The 27,038-nt window shown below is 45.9% G+C and overlaps 1 protein-coding gene across 1 annotated transcript in view; it reads left to right on the top strand.

Annotated features, from left to right (window-relative positions):
• Positions 1 to 27,038, top strand: part of LOC117047840 (cysteine-rich protein 2-like) — a 75,374-nt gene that overhangs the window by 42,346 nt on the left and 5,990 nt on the right. The window contains exons 3-9 of the mRNA XM_033151066.1: positions 1,666 to 1,723; positions 3,049 to 3,186; positions 4,962 to 5,030; positions 6,178 to 6,272; positions 8,930 to 8,987; positions 9,483 to 9,547; positions 22,928 to 23,249. Coding sequence (XP_033006957.1) covers positions 1,666 to 1,723; positions 3,049 to 3,186; positions 4,962 to 5,030; positions 6,178 to 6,272; positions 8,930 to 8,987; positions 9,483 to 9,547; positions 22,928 to 23,249 — 805 coding nt within the window. The remainder of the gene's footprint in view (positions 1 to 1,665; positions 1,724 to 3,048; positions 3,187 to 4,961; positions 5,031 to 6,177; positions 6,273 to 8,929; positions 8,988 to 9,482; positions 9,548 to 22,927; positions 23,250 to 27,038) is intronic.

Raw genomic sequence — 27,038 nt, forward strand, 5'->3', positions numbered from 1 at the left:
CATAACCCAAAGCATTTGTAACCCGAGGTACCACTGTATAACGATTTCCTAATCACATCATTTGAGAAAGCTTTATGCACTTGGGCCTTCTCATAACCTAGATAGGCATGCCAGCCATGTCTATTATCAAACCCTTCTAGGTCCAGCAGATTGGTGTTTTTTAATGTAATCCACTCCCGTATCCTGGAAAGGCAAGCTGCTTCATGATACAGTTTCAGATCCGGTACTGCAAACCCTCCCCTTTCTTTTATATCAATCAATAATTTGTGTTTTATGCTAGGTTTTCTGCCATTCCAAATAAATCTTAATATATCCTTCTGCCAATCTTTGAAGCAGCTCGCTGTTCCTATAACTGGGATGAATTGAAATAAAAAGATCATTTTTGGAAGCACACTCATTTTTATTGTGGAAATTCTTCCCCAAAAGGAGATATTTAGCCTATTCCAGATTTCCAGTTTGTTTTTTATCTCCTTCCAGGTGCTGTCATAATTAGCCTGAAATAAATTGATGCTCTTCACTGTGAGCCAAATGCCCAGATATTTAACTTTTTTGCTAATTTGCAGGTCACGGAACTCGTGTATTTCACTTTTTTCCTGGGCTTCCATATTTTTGACCAATAATTTTGACCAATAATTTGACTCGAACTGAAGAATTCCAAACAGTCTCCCGGCCACTTGTTGGCTTTTGCCACACTAGATTTGACTCTGAATTTTTTTTCAGTTCCCTTAAGTGTTTCGCCTTCTTGTAGCTCTAACCACTTGGCTAGCTCCTTAAAAATTAGCTCATCTATAATCTCTTCGGCCTCTTAGGGGATACCTCTAACTCTCAGAGTCATCTCTTTCTCTGCATTTGTAAAGTGGCTGTCGCATCTAGTGCTGCCTCCTGAGCTTTTTTTCAGTTCTGCCGTCTCTTTTTTAATCTTATCTTGCTCTCTTCTTACTTCTTTGCAATCATTGTGAGCTTCCTTGGAGGAATCTTCTAGGTTTTGAGATTTATTTTTTTAGCTCCTGGACCATTTTAAATAACTCTTGGTTTTAGCTTGATATGTCATTCATTTGACTTGATAGTTCCCCAATTAATTTGGTGTTTTGGTCGATTTTATTTCCCATTCTATCAGGTTTGTCATCTATTATTTTGGCGTTCTTATTCATATCTTTTTTTATCTCTTACTATGTCTCACTTGCTTCTCATTTGAGGCAGGATGCTTTTTGAGCCCCCATGTGCCCTTCTCCTCCATCTTTGGCCAGTACCAGCAACTCTTGTGGGAACTGGAACGGCCTTTCTCTTTTGAAGTCCATAGGAGTTAGAACTCCTTGTTCTCATCACTACTGTCTATATGTTTTTATTTTATTTGCTCTAACTTTGTGATTTTCTAATTATCCCTGAAAACTGTGTGTGTATTTTATGTTCTACGGTATCTTTTTAAAATATTGGTGTATTGTTTTTAAATTTTACAACAAGCACTTTGTGAGTGGATGGCAAATTTAGAATCTCAAATAAAATAACAAACCCTTGTGGCATCTCCAGATTCTTTATAGACTCAAGTTCACATGAAACAGTCAATGCCCTCCCTTTATGATTTAGTGATTTATCAGCCTTGAGTGGACAGTTGTTTGAAGCTAATAATCTTTTCCTAATCTAACAGTTGCCATTTCTCTGTCTTAGCACGATGGAAAGCCCTATTGTCACAAACCCTGTTACGCAACATTATTTGGACCAAAAGGTAGGTTTCTCTTTCTGGGTGGTTGGACCGTTTCAACTCCAGACACAAATGCTGATCTCTCTCTCTCTCTCTCTCTCACCTTCTCCCTCACCAAAGCCAACTAGAGACATCACTTTTGAGTCTGTCTTCACATATCTCTGATGTGGCACACCTTGTGGTTTGAGGTGTGCTCTATTTTAAATAGGAGCAACTTTGAGCAGAGCAAAACATTACATGTAAACTTGTGGAACAGAGAAGTGCTGAGGTGGATGTTCCACTCTTTCCCTGCTGCAACTACCCAAGTCCTATCCCCCCCCCCCCCAGTGTTTCTGCCTCATGAATGAAATAAGAAGTGAAAAATACTGTATGCTTTTGATTATTATCCCAGAGGCAGGGATGCTCTTAAGACAATGACTAAACCAGCCTCCTTAATAACGATGTGGTCTGGCCCTCAAGCAACTCCTCCCCATGCCTGAGATTACTGGGATCAGGTGTCCCAATGCAACCCCCGTAGTGGAACCAGCTCCAGACATTCTGTTGGCTAGGGCCCACATCCAAGGCACTCTGACCTTCTCCTCTTAAAAACAGATTAACTTATACAAACTACAAAACAAACCAATAGGAAATAATGATAAAATGAAATGCATGTTAATATTTGCTGTTAGGGGACTTCCTTGGGTGTCGGAATTGAGCTCTTATGGTGAAATCCCCTAACATGTTACTGGATAGTGACAACAATATCTTGATTACTGTTGAAATAATAATAATAATAATAATAATAATAATAATAATAATAATAATATACCCTGCCCATCTGGCTGGGTTTCCCCAGCCACTCTGGGCGGCTTCCAACAGAATATTAAAATGCAATAGTCTATAAAACATTAAAAACTTCTCCAAACAGGGCTGCCTTCACCCCTCCAATGCAGGTACAGGAATTTGCTGCTGGGTCCAAAACTTTGAAAGCACTGGGGATAGAGTAAGGGCTGGAGCTCACTGGGAGAGCACATAATTTTGTAGGCAGCTTCAACTCACCATGTAAGACTGCGAAAGATCCGTGTCTGAACGATCCCTGAAGAGCTGTCCTCAAGTCAGTGTACTAAGCCATAGGGACCAATAGTCTGACTTGGTTATGAAGCTGCTGGCTCCCTGTATGTTCTGATGGTGGTTTTAGCTGGCTGGGCTACGTTGAGGAACCTTTTTGCCCATTGCTGCAACCAGGGAAATGTTCTAGATGGGAAGATGTTTGTGGCTTCCCTCAAATACATAGACATGGCTGTGGAGAATGGAAAAGTAATTCTTTTTGGGCAGAAAGCCCTTCTGACCTCTCCTGCTCCATTTTCCAGGTGTGAACATCGGAGGGGCAGGATCCTACATCTATGATAAGCCCCAATCTGAAGGGCAAGTGGCACCAGGCCCTATTGAGCACATATCCAAAGTAGAAGAAAAGAAAGCGAGCGCAGCACCCAAGGCACCCAGCAAAGGTGAGCATTGGGTCCCAGGAAAGGCAGTTGGCCCAGAAAGCAGGAGAAGGGGTGCTCCGAGGGCATTGGGGTTGTGGCAGGCAACAGCCTATGCACCCCTGCTTCTTGCATTCGCTGCTGAGCAATGGGGAGACTCTGTGGTTGGCTCATTTCATGATTTCAGGTATCTGAAGAAGTGTGCATGCACACGAAAGCTCATACCAAGAACAAACTTACTTGGTCTCTAAGGTGCTACTGGAAGGATTTATTTATTTATTTATTTATTTATTTATTTATTTATTTATTTATGACTATGGCATACCAACATGGCTACCTACCTTTTCATGATTTCTGATAACTAGCTTGCTATCCATTTTTGTTGCTCCTTGCATACTCAGTGCTGTGTGGATGTTGCAGTTTTACAGAAATAGAGAAAAGTTTCATACATTTTAGGTCCAGGTTACCTGAAAAGCCATGTTCCCTCATAAGAACCTGCCTGGGTTCTCAGATCTTTGGGGGAGGCCCTTCTCTTGGTCCTGCCACCCTCACAGGCACACTGGGTGGTGATGCAGGAAAGGGCATTTTTGGTGGTGGCTGCTCACAGTCTTGGAAGTTCCTTCCTAGAGAAGTTAGACCGCCTCCCACTTTGTTGGTCTTCTGCTGACTGGTGAAGACAGGCTTTGGGAACTGGCTGTTTAGAAGGAAAGAGTGGGTGCTGTGCTGTGCTGCTTTTTTATTGTGAATATCTGTGTGTTTTAATGGGAGAGAGAGAGAGAGAGAGAGAGAGAGAGAGAGAGAGAGAGAGAAAGTGACATTTCAAATTGCAAGGTGCAAGAGGGTTTGTTTCTTTATTGCCTGGTGCAGTAGTTCAGTCCACTTGTCAAGTGATGCTCTGAGCTCCAAGCACCCATTGAAACCTGCAGACAGCGGCAGGTAAGAACTGTCTTGACTGGGAGCTGCCTGGCTTAAGGTGGGCAGAAACTGACCAGTGAGACACGGCGTTCTCTCCCACCAGTGAAGGCAACCTGTAGCGCTTGAACCTTACGCCAGTCAGGTTGAGCTTCTAACTCATAACTGCTGCCTCCTACGTTCTTTTTGCTGCATTAGCAGCACCAAAGTGACCTCCCTGCAGCACAAGCCTGGGCAGTGTGTCTGGAGGTCCAGGGCTGCCCAGATGAGGGCTGCCCCCTCTTGGCGTCGCTGGCTGACATGGTTCAGAGGAAAGCAGAGCAAGACATTTGGCACCAGCTTGGCTGCAGGAGTTGCCAGAAGGTGGTGTACAGTGTGCCATCTGACCATCTTAAGGTCTCAACTCTGTATTTAGGGTTGATTCCCCAGCCTTTTCTTCTCCCAAGCAGACCCCACAAGGCAGCAGAGGGTTAGTATCAGAGCTTTCCATCTCCTGGATGGGCGGGCTCCCTTCCCAGGGTGACAAGCCCCATCTGCCCCTCACTTCCCTCCACAGCACAGGCAGAAACCGCTTCTTGACTGTTGGACCCACTCAGTCTGCCAGAGCCTGTATTTGCATGCAGGGGAAGTCCCCAGCTCACCGAGGGTTTGAGACCCAACAGCTTCCCTCACCTGGTTAAGCTGGTCAGTCCATGTTGTTTCCTGGGGTGCGGCCGCTATCACATGCTGACAGCTTCTAGGAGCCACAGGTGAGATTTCTCACTGTGTCAGCTGCAGAAGAAGTGCTGAGAGCAGAGACACCCCTTGTGCATCGACTTCCTAGACCTGACGAAGGCCTTTGACCTCATCAGCCAAAAAGAATTCATGCCTTCCCATTTGTGTTTCAGCTACCAGCATTACCACCTTCACTGGGGAGCCAAACATCTGCCCACGCTGCTCTAAGAAGGTCTACTTTGGTGAGTATTGGCCTGTCCTGCATCTCCCCCACCTTTGCTTCAGGGATACAGTGAAATGTTGCAGCCAAATGAAACCAGCGTCACCAAGCCAGAAATGGTCATGGCCTGGAATGGCGGATAATATTTGATTTTTCAAAAAAGGAATATATCATCTCTTGCAGACAAGCAAGCTCCAATAAGAAGTAATTGTCTCTCTGGCAGTTTTATGTAGGTTTATTTACAAAAGGACACATCCAGAGCCCGGCTTCTCGCCTGTTCGCATTTATGTTTGTTGGTCAGTCTGAAATCTCGCCCCTGCCACAACAGGAAAGACGCCAGACTCCTGCCTTTCCCCTCTTGCTCTTCCATTGCCTTCTGGTTTTATCCAAACACCTGGATCGAGGACTGAGACCTCCCCACTCCTGCTCACTCTCACTCAACCCACTCAGACCACTGCTTATCTGCTGATTGCCTAGCAATGCTTTGACTGCTTTCCAACTCTTCCTCTCCTTGAGAGTTAATAGAGTCTTCTCTATTGAGAAAGGGGGGTTGAACTGCCCTTTCTCAATTCTGACAGGCGGTTCTCTGCAAAGTCGGTCCCTAGTTCAATCTCTGAGTCTAATTCATCCACTGCATCCTGGGGGGCTATGTTCCTGACATTCTGGGGGGCTATGTTCTTGCTGACCCTTGTACACAGGACTGAACAGAACAAAGTAACAAGGGTTCTGCACCTAGAAAAGTTGAATTCTTTGCCCTATATAAATCATAAAAGATTTGCATTGATGTATGCAGTATGTATTCTGCTTCAGTGAGGGGCAAGAAGCTACGAAGAGCACTGTGGCCTCATCTCTTAGTCCATGGAACTGAGCCTCCTTCTAGCTTTGGGGATTTTGCCCTAAATATGCAAGCCTTTCATTCCACCCAGAATGGGTGGAAACTTGCTTTAAAGGAAAAGGGGGACTGAGATTCTGAGGATGCTGAATTGTGGCCAGAATGTTGCATTGAGATTCTTGTGTCAAACCCTTCCAGCACTGCTTTGGATGTGGTTTGTCTGATCTCTGGAGGATTTTTTTTTTGTCTGATGGTTTTCTGTGAGGCACAAGCAGCATCAGTTGCCATGAGGACTGACTGACTTGCAAATTCGCATGCCACTTCTTGTCTGTTCTAGCTGAGAAGGTGACTTCACTGGGCAAGGACTGGCACCGCCCCTGCCTGCGCTGTGAGCGCTGTGGCAAGACTCTGATCCCCGGAGGCCACGCTGAGGTAAGGCTTGGGTGCAAACGCTGCATTCTAACACAGGTTCTCTGGGTTGGGCCAATATTTTGCACATTTAAAAGACATGTAGTGCTCAATAAAAGTGTCACAAAGTGAATCTTCAAAAATTTTGTGTGATAGTTTCATTTTTTTCTGAATAGCTTTCTCCTTATCTAGAAGTAATATTGGTGAAGGATACTGAGAAAGCACTGCCTCCCCCCCCCCACCCATCAATCCAATAAAATCTCTCTCTATGTGTGTTTTCTTATGGAGATTTTCCTACTCTAAGGGATAGATGTTGTTTTCAATTCGCAAAAGCTTGTACAGTTCAAATTTCGAACCACTCACGATAATAGCAACACAGTCACTAGAAATGCATTGTTAGGGGTCATGGTTTTAGTAAAAACACAAAAAGCATTTGCCTGTGAGGATGCCACCAGAAGTTTGGGAAATGGCTTACAACCTGAGGATTGGGTTAATGACATGCTTTGAGATAAGCAGGTACACACAAAATGATTCCTGAAGCGATCTGTGGTTTTGAGCAACTTCACATGTGCACTTCCAAAGTACCACGGATGTGAAAGCTCCCTGAGAATCGGTAAAAACCATTAACAAGAAATGCTTGTTACATAAAGATAATGAGGAAGAGGCTCTGATTAACTGGCTTTTACCAGCGGCAGGTTAATGTGGCATTGGTTTATTCCAAACTTAGTTGTGAAGAGCTTACACTGCATGTATCGGTCCAGTTTAGAGTGACTGTGACTTCTCATAGTGTACTTCTGGCCTCTGCGACCTGCACAGAGCATAGTCCAGGGGTCAGTAACCTTTTCCAGCCGTGGGCTGGTCCACCATCCCTCAGACCATGTGGTGGGCCGGACTATATTTTGAAGGGGAAAAAAATGAACGAATTCCTATGCCCCACAAATAACCCAGAGATGGATTTTCTGTGGGCCAGATTGAGAAGGCGATTGGGCTGCACCCGGCCCACGGGCCTTAGGTTGCCTACCCCTGGATAGTCCTTTGTCTGCTCTGGAATATTAAACACTCCCTCCTGTTTTAGGTTCTCTTGAGCCGCTTCATACAGTTGTTGTGGATTCCCAGCATACACGTCCAGAGCCAGATAACATTTGTATGTTCTTCATGTGTGTAAAGTGCTTTTTTGACATAGCATTTCATCTTCTAGAAGGAAAAATGCAATGTGAGAACTGTCAGAAGTTATAATCCTAGAGGCAGATCCAACCTTGTATGTTTGGCTGCCTGTTTGCTATCTGATACAGCACTTTGATGATGAGCCCTGCTTTGTAGCCAGAAATCCTGGCTGCAGCTCTTCCCCTATGAACTCAAGTTGGTTTTGGCATGAACGGCTTCCTCTGCTACTGCTCTGAAAAGCAAACAAGATGCATTCTTCTGTGTCCATACAGCAGCTGTATATTTATCAGCTTTCCAAGGAAGTGTCTTGGTTCTAAACTGGTGTCTGTCATCAGTAATGGACTGGATGAGGGTGAACAAATTGAAACTTAATCCAGACAAGACAGAGGTGCTCTTGGTCACTGTGAAGGCAGAACAGAGCATAGAAGGCTGTGCTGGACGGGGCCACACTCCCCGCTGAAAACACCGGTTTGCATTTTGGGTGTGCTCCTGGACTCAACCCTGAGTGTGGAAGCCCAGGTCTCTGCGGTGGCTGGAAGTGCATTGGCAGAGTTAGTTGCCAGGTGTGCCTCTTCCTGGAGATGTTGCCTTGGGCCACCGGGATACACGCCAGAGTTAGATCCTGTTTGGGTTCTTCTAATGAGTCCCACGTGGGGCTGCTGATGAAAACGGTTCAGAAACTCCAACTGGAACTGACTGTTTTAAAGGAAATGGCTGTGATTTTTTTTTAAATTGTAATTATATGTATGTCAATTACCCCCCCCCCCAGTGTTTTTAGCTGTTTCTGTTTTATCTGTTTGCCTCCTTGAATTCATGTTAGGGAGAAATGCAGAATATAAATAGAATAGGAGGGGGAAATTGTAGTTCTGCATTGTTCCTAGTGGCTGCACATTTAAATCTCATTCTGTCGCCAAAGGATTTTGGGCAATGTAGTTTACCCCTGACAGTTACTGTTCTCAGCAATCCGTAACAAACCACAGTACCCAGAATTTTTTGAAGGGGAAACGTGTTTCGAATGGGCTTTAAAGGCATAATGTAGACACAGCCAGAGAGCTCCAGCTCTGGATGCGAAAGCTCCCATGTCACTCAGGCACAGTATACCCCTGCTTCATATTAATGGCTCTGGCCTATGAGATCTAAGCCATTCAGAATCCTTGGGTACCAGCCTTTTTTGTATCTTGCCACAACAGAGGCAGGCCCAAGCCTTTTGTGTTGCCCTTGTCCTTAGGCACAAGGTCATTTCCAGGCAGAGAGATTCAGCACTTCACTATGACCGGTGCCACATGGGCCAAGCTGGATCCTTGACCAGCATCTGCTTTTGGTGAGGGGTCTTTGAGAAAGACCCCTGCCTCCCCCTTCCCCCAGCACTTCCACACATACCGGTACCTGTTACTGGCCAGTAGGAAAGGCTCCTTGGCCATGCAATAGTTGGCCATCCAAATAAGTCTTCCAGTGGTGGAGAGGCTAGTCTTATGGCTTACAGTGATGTATTTCTCTCCCACTTTCCCCCCCTCCAGCATGATGGACAGCCTTATTGCCACAAGCCATGCTATGGGATCCTCTTTGGACCAAAAGGTGAGTCTGATATTGGGACAGATGGATTTTCTGGAACTCAGTTGTTAAACAAGAGGCAAGAAGGTCAGAAGGCCTGACATAAACTGATGTAGTAAGAGATGATTAAAAGAAAATACAATGAGAAGTTAATAATAATAATAATAATAATAATAATAATAATAATAATAATAATAATAATAATAATAATAATAGATATCAGTTTGGTCTCAAACTTAAACATAATTGCCCATGTACATGGAGTATTTTGGAGGTAGTCAGTGCTATGCTATATCCCCAAACAGAGAGAGGTTTTCCTTCTCACATGGGATGGCAGTTACAAGTCACATCTGTGTACTCCTCTTAGTCCAAGTGGGAGGAGAGACACCATTTGAAGCAGAAAAGAAACTTAGCACAGAAAGTTGTGCATTCTGCTCTCCGCTTCTGCCTGCTGGGTGTTAACTTGGCCTTTCTGCTTTCAGCCACCTTCCTCCATTGATGCTTCTGCTGTTTTTGCAGGTGTGAACACAGGTGCAGTCGGAAGTTACATCTATGATCAAGACTCAGAAGCGAAAGACCAGCCTTGAGAGCTTCTTCTCTCCATCTTCACTTCCTGCTCAGCCCACTTCCACTCCATTCTCTTAGACTAATCTCCTTGTGTGTTTAGATGTAGTGAAATCAACTCCTGGCTTGGCCCTGTCACAAGAGCGGGTGACGTAGCTGTGCTTGCCCTGCCGTCTCCTCCCTGGGCCAGGCTGGCGCTCTATTCCCCCCTCCGTTCTTATAACAAAGGCTATGCTATAAAAGCACAGAGAGCCGCCTCTCTCCCCTGGGTCCTCCTTTCCCTTTCTCCTCGTCCGTCAAGTGTGTCCTGGGCAATGGCCTGAGCTGCCCTCACATGGCTCCTTGCGGTCACACAAACCAGGCTTTATTCCAAGGATGTTTTGCAGCCAGCTATCGCTCCAGCTTAGTGTGGGCCATTTAATGGCTGCCTGCCTAGAGAGGGTAGGACAAGCTGAGCAAAGCAGGGGACTGGCTTCATTTTTGAGCCATCTTCTTCTGGGGCTGCAGGTATAGCATCTAGATTCCAAACAGCCCTAGCTATTGTCTGCTTGCTAGACAAAGACCCAGCCATCCTGGGAGCAAATGCAGCAGTTGGCTCCATCTACCGGCTGACCTGGACTCCTGCATGTTGGCCAGAGCTGTGTTGCTCCCACTTGAAATCTCATCTCTGGAAAGGATCTGTGGGCTTGTGAGCCCAGGGGAGGGCTTTTGCCATGACTTGGGACAGGAGGTGAAGGCCTTCGATACCTGTGTAGGCCGTCTGCCAAAGGATGTATTTGTCCGTTTTTGGCTGATAAGTTTAAATGTGAGGGGTACAACTTTGTGTCTGTTGCTGTGGGGGTGGGGAAGGATGGGACTCTGGTTACTTGCAAAGTATCCCATTGTGGGTCTGCCTCCCTAAGTGTTTGAGGTTTATTCATAACTAGATAGTGATTTGCTTTTTGTTTTGGAGAATGGCTTGCCCTTTCCATAGCCTGGGATATTAGCCAAAGGGACAGCCAGTACCAGCCGTGGGGGGTTGGGGGTCAGAGGCTGAATTAATCAATCTGCTTTGCAAAGCCTGCACTACCCAAATTGCAGACGACCTTCTTTATCCCGAACTGCCTCGCCAGCCTAACTTTTGCTGACAATAAAGGTATTTGGCAAACAGTTTGTGCAGTTCAGTTGGAGCCTTTGTTTATGTGGAGAGGGAGGGCTTCTCATGCTAACCTTGAAACTGTTTTTTGGCCTCAGAGGCACAGCTGGTGATATTTTGTTCTGGCTCGCCTTCAACGGAGTCTCATACCCAGAGGCCCCTGAAGACTGCTAACACGAGGGCCTTTTCCTGGGAGGAAATAAAACACTAATCAAACCAACTCTTAACTCCTAAAGAGTTTACTGCAAACAAGAAAAAATATTTTTCTATAAAGTCATCTGAATTTTAAAAAGGAAACTGTCATAATAGTACATTTCCCCCATCAGAGGGAGCTAGAAGAGCTAAGAGCATTTACGTATCTTCACATCAAACATTTTGGGAACCACACAAAGTACCGTAGCCTTTTTCTGGGACTCCCGCTAGGTGGTGGAAGGGTGGCTGTTAGAAACATAGCTGTCAACCTTTCCCTTTTCCCCGGGAAATTCCCCTATTAAAAGCATTGGGAAACAGCAGGGAGGGTTGACAGCTATGGTTAGAAAGCAGACAATCCATCCATTACACATTACCTGTTCATTCCTACCTCTTGGTTAAAATATTAACCTAACAGAAACAAAAGGAATGCAGGGGAGAATCAACAGTTTATGGTATAAAACCATAAAGCTCCTCTTTAAAATAAAAATGTGGATTGGAAAATAAATACCATACAATACAACAAAAGATGTCTAAGAAAATCTGTCCTCCTTACGAGTAAATATTTTTTTTAATTAAAAAATAAATAAAAAGAGGGCTGGTTTAATCTTCCTCCTTACAAACAGAAATTTAGGGATGCCTCTCTCCAAAACACTGACACTGTATGGATAACTCTCAAGTTGTTCGCAGGAGACAGAAAATGGGCACAAAGAAAAGACTACTGTAAAACCAACAAGGAGAATAGAATTCCAGAATACAATCCTAGAAATGGGGTGGTTGTTCTCTCAAAGGGTTATTTGTCCACTAGAGACAGGTGTAGACTGTCTGGGTCATCCACATCTCTTCACTCTGCTGCATAGACTTCATTTCTTTTATAGAAGAAAAAGCAGCAGCTGCAGTCAAGACAGTCCAACCTGGCTGGAGGTGGGCAGAGACACCAGCTCCAGGAAAGAGCCCTTTAGCTCTCGCTGTTCATCTTGGACGTGTCAAGTCAGGAAGCAGGTGCATCCTTACTTGCAGTGACTTCATTCCAGTCATTCTTCCCCACCAAGCAAGCTTTTACTCAATTTGCTCCAGAGTAAGCCAGCATCTGACAGGTTGTGGGACAAACATCGCATTGCAGTTGCAGGCAGCAGTTCCACAGGCAACCCCACTGCAATCATTCTCTCCAGTCACTGCCTTGGATAGATGGCAGGAGGGAGGCTAGCCGAGAGATCTAGTTGCTCTACTCCAGAAATGCCCTCCCACCCAACAGCCACTCAGTGACCCTCTCCCAGACAATCAATTCAGTATCCCACAGCCCATGTTACAGCTTGCAGTCCCACAGTGCATTCATTCTGTAGGTTACACTGGCATCTTAATCCTTGATAAAGTCCCAAGTGGTCATTTGGGCAAGGCCAGCACAAGACATTTTGGCACCTGAAATGAACCCAAAATGGCACCCCTCTGCCTGCCAGGAAAAATCTACATCAAGAACATGGGGAGAATAAAGATCTACAATGGGGTCTGCTGCCCCTGTGGATCCTGCCACCTGAGGCAGTCGCCTCACCTTGCCTCATGAGTAGGCCAGCCCTGCACATATGAGAAGGTAGCAAGCCAATTTGGGTCACTGTTGCTGTGGGGAAAAGCAGAAAAGAAGCTGGCATTCAGCTGGCTAGCCAGATTCTCCTATGTCCCTCTGTGAGACAAGCACCCTGCTCTCCTCAACTGTTATAAACTATAGAATTAGTAGTTTGACTAGAGCAAAGAGCAGTCAAGCAGCAAACTCAGCATGATGTGAAAGTTAAAAGTGCAAATATCAGAGCCCCAGGAAAAAATATTAAAACTATCAACAAGAGGATAAGCCATTTTAGATCTGGTCCTAACCAATAGTGATGACCTGGTTAGTGGGGTAGAAGTGGCAGGATCATTAGGTGGGAGTGATCATGCTCTTCTGGAGTTTATTATACAGCGGAAAGGAGCAACCAAGCATACTAAGACTCAAATTCTAGACTTTAAGAAAGCAGACTTCAGGAAACTTAGGGAAACGCTGGGTGTGATCCCATGGACAGAAATACTAAAAGGGAAGGGAGTTCATAATGGTTGGGAGCTTGTTAAAAGGGAGGTATTAAAAGCACAACTTCAGGCAATACCAGTGAGACGGAAACATGGAAGGTGCCTAAAGAAGCCAGGGTGGCTATCTAAAGAACTTTTAACTGAGTTAAGATTTAAAAGGGATATGTACAAAAAATGGAAAAAGGGGGAAACCACCAGAACAAATAGCCAGCACGTGTAGAGACAAAGTCAGAAAAGCTAAAGCACAGAATGAACTCAGGCTTGCTAGAGAGGTTAAAAGCAATAAAAAGGGCTTTTGTTGGTATGTCCGTAGCAAAAGGAAGAACAAGGAAACAGTGGGGTCACTTAGAGGAGAAGGTGGTAAAATGCGAACAGGGGACAGAACTCCTCAATGCCTTCTTTGCCTCAGTCTTCTCCAAAAAAGAAAGCAATGCCTGAACTGAAGAATATGGAGCAGATGATTCAGCAGGAGAAACACAGCCCAGAATAATTAAGGAGGTAGTACAAGAATTCTTGGCTAGTTTAGATGTATTCAAGTCTCCAGGGCCAGATGAACTACATCCAAGAGTATGAAAAGAACTGGCAGAGGTGATTTCAGAAGCACTGGCAGTAATCTTTGAGAATTCCTGGAGAACAGGCGAAGTCCCAGCAGACTGGAGGAGGGCAAATGTCCCTATTTTCAAAAAGGGGGGAAGAGAAGACTCAAACAATTACCGCCCAGTCAGCCTGACATCAATACCAGGAAAGTTTCTAGAGCAGATCATTAAGCAAACGGTCTGTGAGCACCTAGAAAGGAATGCTGTGATCACTAAAAGTCAGCATGGGTTTCTGAAAAATAAGTCATATCAGACTAATCTGATCTCATTTTTTGACAGAATTACAAGCCTGGTAGATGAAGGGGATGCTGTGGATGTAGCCTATCTTGATTTCAGCAAGGCCTTTGACATGGTGCCCCATGATATTCTTGTAAAGAAGCTGGTAAAATGTGGGCTAGACAATGCTACCATTCAGTGGATTTGTAACTGGCTGACTGACCGAACCCAAAGGGTGCTCATCAATGGCTCCTCTTCATCCTGGAGAGAAGTGACTAGTGGGGTGCCACAGGGTTCTGTCTTGGGCCCAGTCTTATTCAACATCTTCATCAATGACTTGGATGATGGGCTTGAGGGCATCCTGATCAAGTTTGCAGATGACACCAAATTGGGAGGGGTGGCTAATACCCCAGAGGACAGGATTACACTTCAAAATGACCTTAACAGATCAGAGAAGTGGGCCAAAGCAAACAAGATGAATTTTAACAGGGAGAAATGTGAAGTACTACACTTGGGCAAAAAAAATGAAAGGCACAAATACAGGATGGGTGACACCTGGCTTGAGAGCAGTACATGTGAAAAGGATCTAGGAGACCACAAACTTGACATGAGTCAACAGTGTGATGCAGCAGCTAAGAAAGCCAATGCAATTCTGGGCTGCATCAATAGGAGTATAGCATCTAGATCAAGGGAAGTAATAGTACCACTGTATTCCGCTCTGGTCAGACCTCACCTGGAATACTGTGTCCAGTTCTGGGCACCACAGTTCAAGAAGGATACTGACAAGCTGGAACGTGTCCAGAGGAGGACAACCAAAATGGTCAAAGGCCTGGAAACGATTCCTTATGAGGAACGGCTTAGGGAGCTGGGTATGTTTAGCCTGGAGAAGAGAAGGTTAAGGGGTGATATGATAGCCATGTTCAAATATATAAAAGGATGTCATATAGAGGAGGGAGAAAGGTTGTTTTCTGCTGCTCCACCTAAAGAAGATTCCACCTAAACATTAGGAAGAACTTCCTGACAGTAAGAGCTGTTGGACAGTGGAATTTGCTGCCAAGGAGTGTGATGGAGTCTCCTTCTTTGGAGGTCTTTAAGCGGAGGCTCTGTCAGGAATGCTTTGATGGTGTTTCCTGCTTGGCAGGGGGTTGGGCAGGATGGCCCTTATGGTCTCTTCCAACTCTATGATTCTATCCTCTTATAAGTTTGCAGGCGAAAGCCCCCCCTGAAATATCTGGATTTAGTAAAGGTTTAGAATTTAAACCCTTAAATTCCTGGATTTAGTGGGGGGCCTGGAGTTTAAACCAGTTTTTCTGTGTCCAGGAAACTGCCTGGCAGAACAATATGTAATCACTAGATTGGCTCAGCCATTAACCTATTAAGCAGGCCATTAATAGAGACTCACTTGCCAGATGGAAAATGAGGAAAGCCCCTCCCTGAGGGGAGAGATAGAGACAAAAGCCCAGAATTTCAGGATGGAGGGGCAGAATTGCAGTGTGAGATGAGGTAAAAGTGGACAGGGAAAATGCACCACTTTTGCAAGTTGCCTAGGTGGGGCTGGGGGCTGGCAGATGGGGAGTCTGTTTTATGCTGCAGAGTGCGCCAGACATGAAGTTTGGGGTCTCTTGGAATCTGAGACTGCAGCAATGGGAGGATCAGGACACTCTTGGGATGTGAATGCTCTGCACTCACTCCATCTAGACAGAGATGTGGGGGGGGGCACAGGAACTATGGTCTCGGGTGCACAACTCTGAGGGGGTGCGACAAAGCAATCTCACGACAGGCTGACTCATCTAGGCTGGAGCCACGGGGATGCAAAATGGGGCTGGGCCTTTGGAGCTGGACTGGTGGTGGTGCCTCCTCATGGCTGATGAAAGGACGCCCTCATGCGCCCCACCCTGGGCCAGCAGAGAGGGAGAGGGTGCCACCACTGCTCACCAAGGAGGGAGGGAGGGAAGAAGCGGTGGTAGTGCCGTGTCACTCCCCTGCTGCTCTCTGGAGCACACCAGGGAGCTGCAGAAGCCTCTTGCTCAGCATTGGCCCTGTGCCGCCAGGCCAAAGCTCCTGGCCCGCGTGGAAGCAGCAGAGAGGAGGAGCACAAGTGACAGCATTGCTGTGCCTCTTCTCTGCTAGGTTCCAGTGTGTGAGGGAGCTGCAGTCAGCTTCCCCAGCAACAGCCCAGCACCACTGGGCCGCCCAATCCACCAGGGGGCACAACACTTGCCCTGCCCCAGGTGCTAGTAACCTGTGCTACGACACTGCATCTAGACACAGGGTTTTTTTGGTTGTGTGTGTGTGTGTGTGTGTGTGTGTGTAAATCAACCGTAAATCATAAAGACACCAGACTCCTTGAGAGGTCTGAAGGGTGTCAACATGAGAACGGGCCTTCTCTGCAGGGGCTCCTGTGAGGGATCCTATTCCCTCCCCTTCAATACTTCCCCAACAGTGACTCTCCCTAGGTTTCACTGACAACTAGGATGAATCCTTCATATGGGAGTTGTCTCTGGGGTACCTCAGGGCTCTATGTTTGAATACCTTTTGCCACCTATGGGATCTCCCTACCAGGGTTCCCAACTACTGCAGTTTGCCTTCCCTTTAGGCACATAAGTGGCACACTTGGCTTCACTGTCCAGCCCTCTGTATGACAGGAGAATAAGCATACAGTTTCCTCTTCCCCAGGAAAGCTTTGTTCTCTCCTCTTGGTATCTGAAGAAGTGTGCATGCACACGAAAGCTTATACCAAGAACAAACTCAGTTGGTCTCTAAGGTGCTACTGGAAAGAATTTTTTTTAATTTTTTTATTTTGTTTTCACTATGGCAGACCAACACGGCTACCTACCTGTAACTTCTCTCCTCTTAGTCACACCTCTTAAGGTACTGACACACTGCCACAGTCAGCGAACGTTTAAGCACATTTAACTTTATTAGGTGACTTGAAAACATGTATGTCTCGGGTTATTACTGCTACAAATCTTCTTCTCATGTAATTCAGCTTAGTTATAATTCCTGCATCCCTTTAGCAACGGTAATGACCTTTCCTCCCATTCCCCAAAGCCTAACCTCCCATTTTCTCTCTCTAACCCTCCACCCCAACTGCCAAACCCCCACTGCCTTTCAAGGCTGTTCCCCCTCCTTTTAGAATGCCAACTAGCTCCGCCTCCCAGGGAACACCTACCTAACATGGGAGTGATAGGTTAACCCATAATGAACCTGAACCATCAGCAGGCATTATTCCGCCACAGCTCCCCATCTGTGGAATGCTCTTCCCAGGGAAGTTTGCCTGGTGCCTTCGTTATACACCTTTAGGCATCAGGCAAAAACGTTCCTTTTTAATTAGGCCTTTGCCTGACCTGATCTACATCCTATACCCTTTAAAAGGTGGCTCTTTTGGGGGGGTTATTGAATTATTTTGATTTTTGATGTTATATATTGTGGTTTTTATTGTTAACTGCCCTGAGACCTCCGGGTATAGGGCGGTATATAAATTAAATGAATGAATGAATGAATTTTGAGCCTCTTTGTCCAAAAGAATAACATTGCCTTTTTTGGTGCTGCACCACATTGTTGACTCATGTTAAGCCTGTGCTCCACTAAAACCTCTAGATCCTTTTCACATGAACTACTGGCAAGCCAGTTGTCTCCCGTCTTAAATGCTTCCAAAGTGCAGAGCCTGCCATTTGTCCCTATTGAAATTCCTGTTAGTTTTTGCCCAGTTCTCCAATCTGTTAAGGTCATATTGAATCCCGATTCTGTCTTCTGCAGCATTAGCTACCCGTCCCAGATTGGTGTAATCTGCAGATTCAATTAGCATCCCCTCAATTCTTTCATCCATGTCATTTATAAACAAAATTGGCCCCAGGATAGAACCCTGCAGCTCTCCATGGGTCACTTTTTCCCAGGAAGAAGAGGAACTGTTAGTGAGCATTAGTGGGTTTGATCAGTCAACCAGCCACAAATTCACCAAACAGTTACCTTGTCCAACCCAAATTCCAGCACTGCAGTCCCTCTATCATGAGGGACTTTACCAAAAGCCTTAGTGAAATCCAGATACACAGCATTCCCCTTACCTACCAAGCTTGTAACTCCATCAAAATAATAATAATAATAATAATTTATTATTTATACCCCCCCCCATCTGGCCGGGTCTCCCCAGCCACTCTGGGCGGCCTCCAACAAATACCAAAATACAGTACAGAGTCACATATTAAAAACTTCCCTAAACAGGGCTGCCTTTAGGTGTTTTCTGAATGTCAGGTAGTTGTTTATTCCCTTGACTTCTGACGGGAGGGCGTTCCACAGGGCGGGCGCCACCACCGAGAAGGCCCTTCTGGCATGACTTATTTTTGAGAAACCCCTGCTGGGTCTTAGTAATCACAGCATCCTTTTTGAAGTGCTCACAGACCGACTGTTTAATTATCTGTTTGAAGACCTTTCCAGACACCAGTGTCAAACTGACTGGTTGGTCTCCCCTCCTCCACCTGGCTTTTGAAGATAGGGACATTGTCCGCCTCCAGTCTGCAGGGACCTCACTTGTCCCAAAATTCTCAAAGGTTATAGACAGAGGCTCTGAGATTCCATCTGCAAGCTTCTTTAGAACCCTTGGATGCAGTTCATCAGGCCCTGGAGATCTGAATTCCTTTAAAGTAGCACCTTTTTTCCTTTCTCAGGCTGCAGCTCCCTCCTTATACCATTTATCCTCTTATCACCAGGTTGGGCATTGTTTTCCTTTGGAGTGAAGGCAGAGGCAACACAGGTGTTGAGCAGTTCCACCTTCTGTCTGTCACCCAATAGCATTTAAAACATAAACAGTTGTAAAAAATATCTGCACATTTACAAAAAATGGAATGGAATCATTGAAAAATACACAAAGGAACCCCCTCAATTAAAAAAAAGTTTGTTTCTTTGTTGTTTGTTGTCCATTCACTCAATTAGAACAGCTATTCATAGTCCATATGAGTTTCAACATCCTAAATAAGTTGGTGTCATTTGCAAACCTACAGAGTTAATAAGACAGCACTATGGGGAACATAGCTGTCAACCCTCCCTGCTGTTTCCCAATGCTATAATAAGGGAATTTCCTGCAAAAAAGGGAAAGGTTGACAGCTATGATGGGAAATAACTTGGTGAATGTTGATTGTGGTAGATGTGGGAGTTACCTGTTGCCATGTAGCTTTTGTTTCCAGTGACATTGTTTTTCTTTCTGCTTTGCTTCTGAGAGAGCTTAGGATCACAACAACCTCCTGCTCTGTGATTGCATAAAAGACCAGAAACAGACTCCAAATAAAAGGTTGTTTGCTGCACAGCCGCTAATACTCAAGCAAGAAATTTGAGTTTCAGCTTTCAAATATTGGCAGATACAGCCTATATGTCACCTGTGCAACATTTAGTTATGTATTTTATAAATATATGTGTATACCGCAAAAAACAAAGCTGTTTACAACAATAATACCATAAAACCTACAGAGAAATTAAAACAGATCACTAAAATCCAGACCGATTCCCTTCCACCTGGCTTTTGAATCTTCCTTTCCTGAATAGTTTTCTTTCCCTTTATAAAAGGATTAGGGAGTGCATGTCAAAATTAAGACAAAATTAAGTCAGTCGGGGGCTTCCCCAGTGCATTTCACTGTATCCACTATGGGGGCTAACAAAAGATAAGGAGTTCATAATATTCATTCATTCATTCATTCCTATCCCACCCATCTGGCTGGGTTTCCGCAGCCACTCTGGGCGGCTTCCAACAGAATATTAAAATGCAATAGACTATTAAACATTAAAAGCTTCCCTAAACAGCAGGTGTACTTCTGGAATGCTGCTTAGTGTAAAAGGAGTCCTGGTTCTGTGCTGCACTTAACTGTCTGACAAGCCAGCCTGCCAAGGGAATTTTGTTTTGATGGCCAGCAGGAAGAAACGCCATTGCTCGTGAAGTTAAACTCAAAACTCTGAATTTTACCTGGGTAGAAACAAAAAATTAAAAAACATCCAGTAGCACCTTAGAGACCAACTAAGTTTGTTCTGGGTATTAGCTTTCATGTGCATTGTAGAATTACGCTGTTCAGGGGCACCAACTCCTGAGGGCAGAGAGCCCTTTTTGCCCCTCCTCATGTCCAAAAAAATCAGTGGCTGGAGAAGGAGGGTCAAAGCAGCCCCTGACAGTGTGGCAGCAGCCGCAGCAGGAAGAAGAGGAGGAACAGCTGCCAGCCATTGAAACCACACTGAAACGATCTACCTGTTGGACGTGCCTGGCATAGCTCATAGCTTCCCTGAGTTATTCAAGCCCCTTCGCCACGACAAGGCAGTGATCCATGAAGGAGAAGACTGATCGCCGAAGAATTGATGCTTTTGAATGATGGTGCTGGAGGAGACTCTTGAGAGTCCCATGGACTGCAAAAAGATCAAACCTATCCATCCTTAAAGAAATCAGCCCTGAGTGCTCACTGGAAGGACAGATCCTGAAGTTGAGGCTCCAGTACTTTGGCCACCTCAGGAGAAGAGAAGACTCCCTAGAAAAGACCCTGATGTTGGGAAAGATGGAGGGCACAAGGAGAAGGGGACGACAGAGGATCAGATGGTTGGACAGTGTTCTTGAAGCGACTGGCATGAGTTTGGCCAAACTGCAGGAAGCAGTGGAGGATAGGGGTGCCTATTTGATTGTTTTGGATTGAGCTTGGCTATGCGGAACAGAGAACTGACTGGCCAGAGAGCAGGAGACAGAAAGAAAAGTATCTACAATGACATGGATTGTGGAAGGATGCATGGTACAGGAAAGGAAGAATACGGCTTGGAGGTTTTGGGATGAACTTTTTGTTTAAATAAAAATGCTTGCCATTTCACTTGATACACAAAAAACCAACAGACAATCATGGAAATAATAACCCAATATGAAATACACAAAACCGTGAAAAACTCAGAAATATGAACTATAAAAATATATATTATGCCAACAAATTGACTGAAGATAGCGTAACTTAACACATATCTATAAGTATCTCCCCAAAGGCAAAGCCTATAGCATACTTTCCAAATATAATCAAAGTCCCTCAGGCGTCCTCGTCTGTCTTCCGACGGGTGGCTAGCTTGAGGTTTCCCGGTTTCACTGGTACAGTTTCTTCAAAGGAATGGACTTCATCTTCAACTTTGTTGCTTTGCTGTATACACCATATCTATGAGCATTCACTGCACAATCACTCCACAGCACCTTGTATTGCATATGGAACTTTGCACTTTAAGAATTGATTATATTTGGAAAGTATGCTATAGGCTATGCCTTTGAGGAGACACTTATACTCAGTCAATTTGTTGGCATAATACGGTATATAATTCACTTGATACAGCTGAGACTGACTGCCCTAATGAACCCGTCTCTGTGGGATAAATGCCCCGCATGCACACACACACACACACCATAGGTTTGTGCATTGGATGGCGGCACACACTTATCTAAAAAGAGGGGGGGATCTAGGGAAGCAGAGAGGCGCAGACAGAATAAAAAGGCTGCTGAGGAACCCCCTCGTCCACAAGGCATAGATCCATTCCAGTTTTTTTTCTTCTGCCTCTGTCTGTTTCTATTTCATGGCTGTGTTCCTCTGAGCTCCTCTGGCCCCCCCTCTGTGGGGATGAGGGACTACTACTTTGTGGTATGCAAGCAAAGAGGAACAGTCACTCTGCCACCAGCCTTTCATATTTGCTCTGCCTCTGGTCAACTTTGCACAAGTATTTTTCTCTGCAGGAAAAATATCCTGTTTTAACTTCCCAACAACTCTTGGTTGTTTGCTAACTTTTTGCCTATTTACACCTTCCTTGTCCTTATTTGTTCGTCTTGCTATTTTCTCCCTTCCCTCATTGACATAAATCAATCAATCCATGGGTGCACACCTTAACAAAATGTGTTGGGCCACATTTATGACACACAAACAGAACACAAGATCCTGTCATTTATCTCATGACAGCATGTCTACTTTAGCCCTCATCAAGCTGCTGGGAGGGGAGAAAAGAGTTCAAGCTGGTGGTGACTGTATATAAAGATGTATGTAATACTAGTGGTGAGATTGAGCAGAGCTTGTGTCCATCAGACTGAAGGCAACCAGTTGCCCCTGCAGGATGCTTAATGGGAGCCAAGCAGATATTGTGGGAAGGAACTCCAACACTCCAAGGACGAAGCTCTAACTTTTCTTTTTGTGGAGACAAGGTGTAAGACAAAGATGTTGAACTGAAGTTACAGGAATTCCACCCAAAATCTGTTTTACGTTGGGTTACTTCAGCATGTAAGAACAACCAGCAGTGTAGCTGTTCTATGAACATACATATGGCAATGGAGGCAAGAGTCCCACTCTTCTTCCTTAGCCTCAACTTGTTCCTGTGCCAGCCAATGTCATACTACTGATTCAGACAGGAGGGTTCAAAGGAGAGCAATAATGCTCTGATTCAGATGAGATAGGGAAGTGCTGAATCAGTGCTTGAGCACATTAATGCACTGAATGAGAGCCAATAAAGTGAAACTCAATTCAGGCAAGATGAGTTCATGGGTTCAGGTTGGTAGTCCAACCAGTGTTGGATGGAGCTGTGTAGCTCCTTAAAAGGAGCAAGTTCACCATTGGTGTGTGTGTGTGTGTACCTAGACCCAGGTATGTCGCTAGAGATGCATAGGGACACTAGAGGTGCATAGGGACGTAGAATGCCTTCTATCAGATTGCCACTGGAGAATTGCTCTAGTTCAGTGGTACAGCAGCTGCTAGGCATTCAGAAAGTTCCAGGTTCAGTCCCCCATGGTATCTCCAGGTAGGGCTGGTGGGAGAGAACCCTGCCTCAAATCCTGGAGAGCTGCTGCCAGTCAGTGTGAACAGATGGATGGATCATCTGACGTGGGATAAAACAGCTTCCTCTTTTTCTGTATTCATTACTAGTTAGAGAGAGAGCTTAGCCCCATATCTCCATCTCTTGTAATCGCTAATGGGCCGCCTTTGGAAACAACTGAATTATAACTACCTGGGAATGTATTTCCTTCCGTTAAACAACTACACTGGTTGGTACCCAGGTCATTTCTGAGCCCGCCGAATTCAAAAGGCTGGTGCCTGTTTAATTCAGGCTGCTGCAAACTTGGAGGAGTTTCGGTTGCGTTTAAGTAAACTGTGCGCCTAAACCCAAAACCCCTTTGAAACTGTCTCCCGACTCGGTCCATCTCCGGCATGGCATGCGGCGCCTTTTGCGCGCAGCAAGGGCCTTCGGCTTCGGGCGGGATGCTTTCTCGCGGCGAGGCCAGCAGCGCGGCCAATTCTCCACCCGCCCGCTGGGGCCGAGGAAAGGGCGAGGCGTCGCTGGCGGAGCTTGGAGGGTGCGGCCAAGGCGGGCGTGGTCGGAGGCGCCGAGGCGAGGCAGGATCCTCTCCGCGAGCGAGTAAGCGAGCAGGCAAGTGCAACGGCTCTCCGCTCGTAGCTGCGACCGCTGCCCTCCGTCGGGGAGACCGAGTGCTTGACGCCGCCGCCGCCGCCACCGAAATGCCCAAGTGCCCCAAGTGCCAGAAGGAGGTGTACTTCGGTAAGACTGCGCCCGTCGCTCCGCACTGGCGGCGCCGCCAGGAAGGGAAGCCCGTCGGGGTGCCTTCCCTAGACAGGGGTCGCGGACTCCGAGGAGCAGGAAGGGGTCCGCCCGCTCCTGCGCAGGGAGGCTCTCTTGCCCTGGATCGGGGCCGCCCGGGGCGCGAGCGGACTCAGGACCGAGGCGGAGCCCTCCGGGGGTGCATCTCTCGCGCGGGCAGCGCCCTGCTTCGTGGACCCGCTGCTTGCCGCCCACCTCCGGGAGCCCCGGTGGGGCCAAGAGCGGCGGGGGCGCGCGGGTCAAAAGGGCGCCGCCCGCCGGAGAGGCCTGGTCCTCGCGAGGTCCACCCCCCCCCCGGGTCGCTTTGGCGAAGCTGCTCGCGGTCCTGGTGGCGAGTTTCCTGACCACGGGCGCAGCGGAGGCGGGAGGGCAGGGCAAATGCGCGTCTGGACGGGGCTCGGTGGGCAACCCGGCTTCACCTGGGAGAAACGGAGGCCAGATTGCAGGACGGGCGGGGCCTCGAAAGGAGGACCTCGACAGCTCTGTCCAGATTTGCGGGAGCGGAGCAACCTCGGAGCACGCGCTCCCGGGGATTCCTCGACGCCGAGCCCCTCCGGGGCAACAGATCGGGGCCGGTGATCGGGGACACGGAGATGCCGAGGTGGAGATGCGCAGGCTCGGGCCCTTTGTCGTCCGTGGTGTGGAGAAGGCACAAAAGAGCCAAGTTCGAAGGCTTTGCCAAGCCTGTTGTCTGGCAGACCCAGAAAACGGGAGAATAGCCAGCCAGCCACTCCCTACTGGGAAGAACCAAGACTGTATTTTCAAGGAATCTTCTCCCTACAGCCCTATTTGCAATGCAGGCTCAATAAAAAAGTACTAAGCTGAGGGTGGGGGGACAATAGGATAGAGGAAAATGAGTAGGAAGGAACCTGGATGGTGCAGAGAGAAAACAAGAGGAGAGAATGGGGGTCTTCCAGACATAAGTCTGGTCTGGCATAGATGATGCAATGGTACCAGATGAGGAAATATAACAGACCATAGGAGGAATATTCCGCTAAGACCGAGATGAAGCCTAGGAGACAACGCCAGGGGGCCATGGTTGCTTGGGCACCACAATGATACAATTGTGGGGGCTGGTCACCCACAAAGTCAGTGAGAAAGGCCGGCCGGCAGCAGTGGTACTGCCTCCCAGAGAGCAGGAGAGAAGCAGTTCAGCTTCGCCCTCTTCATCCAGCGAGTGAGGCAGCCTTTTGGGGAGGGGGGGGCAGAGTCTGTGCCTCTGCGTCCGAGCCCCTCCCTGTGTGACGTCGCACATTGCAGCGGGGGTTACCCACAGTCCTGAGGGTGAGTTGGCACCCCGATATTAAGTATCACTGTGGACAAGTAAAGAAGATAGGCAAACATTTTACAGAGGGGAGTCACATGTAAAAAACATGTATAGAAATTTGGCATCACTATGAGCTGTTCTTATCCCTCAACCCCCATTGACTTCTCTACTAGAAGATAAACAGTTCCATCTAAAAGGACAATTGGGAAGTTTCCAGATATGGAAAGAAAATAAACAGAGAATCTTTCAAGATTGGAAAGATTTCCAGACCACTGAAGAAGTATAAGCAAAACTGAAGGTAGACCCACTCAGATATCAATATTTGCAAATTGGGACTTTTCCAGACAGGCTGACAAGAAGTTAGGAAATTTGGAAGGATAAGACTGAGTCAAACAAACTGAAAGATATCTCAAATGGTCTCCAAGATACTCAATTAAAAAAAAGAATATGTAAATAATCCATAATTATATGATGAAATTGAATTACAGTACAAATAGAGAAATTCCAAGGGAATAATTTTGAAAACTAGTTGATGAACAAAAAATCCAGTTTTTGTTTCAGAGGGGCTCTAATTTTTCAGTTGCCATATCTTATAAATAAAATTACATAAAAATAGCAGTTCAGTGTTACTGGACTCCATGTGTGTATTGGAGGGGAAAATATGTAAATCAGGAGAGGGAAGTGTAGGATTTGACAGGAACAAAAAGGTGATTTTTATGGGGGGGAGCCTTGTAAGAAAGCAGTAATACTGGCAAATGGTAATAGAAATATTTAAGGAAATGTTTCACATACAAATAGATGCAGCTCCATCTTTACGTTTGCTGAATTTTACACAATGACGAGAGCATTAAAAAACATAAAATACAGATTTTGCAAAGATACCAATCCATTGCAAGGATTCTGATCATAGAAACAACAGAGAGAGGACCAAAAAATGAACTAATCAGGAAAGTTTGGGGGGAATTAGAGGTCATAGAACTAACTGTGATGATGTGTCATTACAAAACGATTAGAGAGAAAATGGCTAAGTGAGTTCTGACAGTCCCCAAAATAGAACTGGGTATAGTGGATATAGGGCTGTTGAGAACTTAGATTCATATGTTCAAGTACAGATCAATATTTATGTGTATGTATGTTTATGATTGTGAATGATTATGTAAAATATTCTTGCTTTTCACACACACAAACGTATTTTTAAAAAGGAATAATGTCTAAGTGATGCATCACTCATGTAGAATGAACATACAGTCACAGCATATTGGTTTCTACAGCTGGAAATACAAACAGGCGGCCAGAACCATAAAAAATTAAACAAATGAATCTCTTAAAAAAGCTAAGGTAAAGGGACCCCTAACCTTTAGGTTCAGTCACGGACGACTCGGGTTGTGGCACTCATCTCGTGTTACTGGCCAAGAGAGCCAGCATACAGCTTCCAGGTCCATGTGGCCAGCATGACTAAGCCACTTCTGGCGAACCAAAGCAGCTCATGGAAACGCCGTTTACCTTCCCGCCGGAGCGGTACTATTTATCTACTTGCACTTTGATGTGCTTTCAAACTGCTAGGTTGGCAGGAGCTGGGACCGAACAACGGGAGCTCACCCCGTTGTGGGGATTCGAACCACGACCTTCTGATCGGCAAGCCCTAGGCTCTGTGGTTTAGACCACAGCGCCACCCGCATCCCAGTTTTAAAAAGCTAAAGAACACCAATTAAGCCTCATTTTTTCAAATGTGGAAAAAGTGTATTTTTGTTACAAGTTTGTATGGGACCCAGAGAATTAGTGTTCAAGCATCATCTGAGGGAGTCTGTGGAGTGCCAAGCAGACACTGTGTTCACCTCTAAGACACTGTAATTAATTTCAGAGCTCCTGTGTGCATCTGAGGACAAAATGTACAAATCCAACTATATGTGCAGATGTCTGATCCGCAGCAGAGCTCAGCCCTGGAATCTTACAACATGGGAAGGGGAGCTCTGAGCATGTGCAGAAGCCAGGGCACACTTCCACAGGCAGTTTCCTCCTTAGATCAGTGAGGCTTCAAGACAGATATGCATCCTGTCACTGCTGTATTTAGAAAAACCACAACACTTTGTTCATGTCACTTTTCTTTTCATGTAGTAGGTGCTGTTGAACAGGAAATGGTTAACAGGAAATGATTGCCTTTGACAATGATAGCTCCAGTTCATGGGGAAGTAGCTAGAAGTTTTCTGTAGACAGAGCTGGCTTGATGCCACTGACTTGAGTTGCCTCATATCACCTTTCATCCTGTGCTGCTTTTAGCATTTTCTTACCTATTTGCTTAAGGTGTTAATGCAGGGCCCGATCAACAGAAATCCAGCAATGTAGCTCTTGCTTCAAAATGTACCTGCAAAACCAGCCCAGCCCTTATGAATTGTAAACAGCAATGGCGTAGCCTTTAAAAAAAAACAAAAAACTTTATTTTTTGAAGTTTGTCCAGCAAACTC

This window comes from Lacerta agilis, chromosome 6 (assembly GCF_009819535.1).
Source record: "Lacerta agilis isolate rLacAgi1 chromosome 6, rLacAgi1.pri, whole genome shotgun sequence".
NCBI classification, from domain to species: domain Eukaryota; kingdom Metazoa; phylum Chordata; class Lepidosauria; order Squamata; family Lacertidae; genus Lacerta; species Lacerta agilis.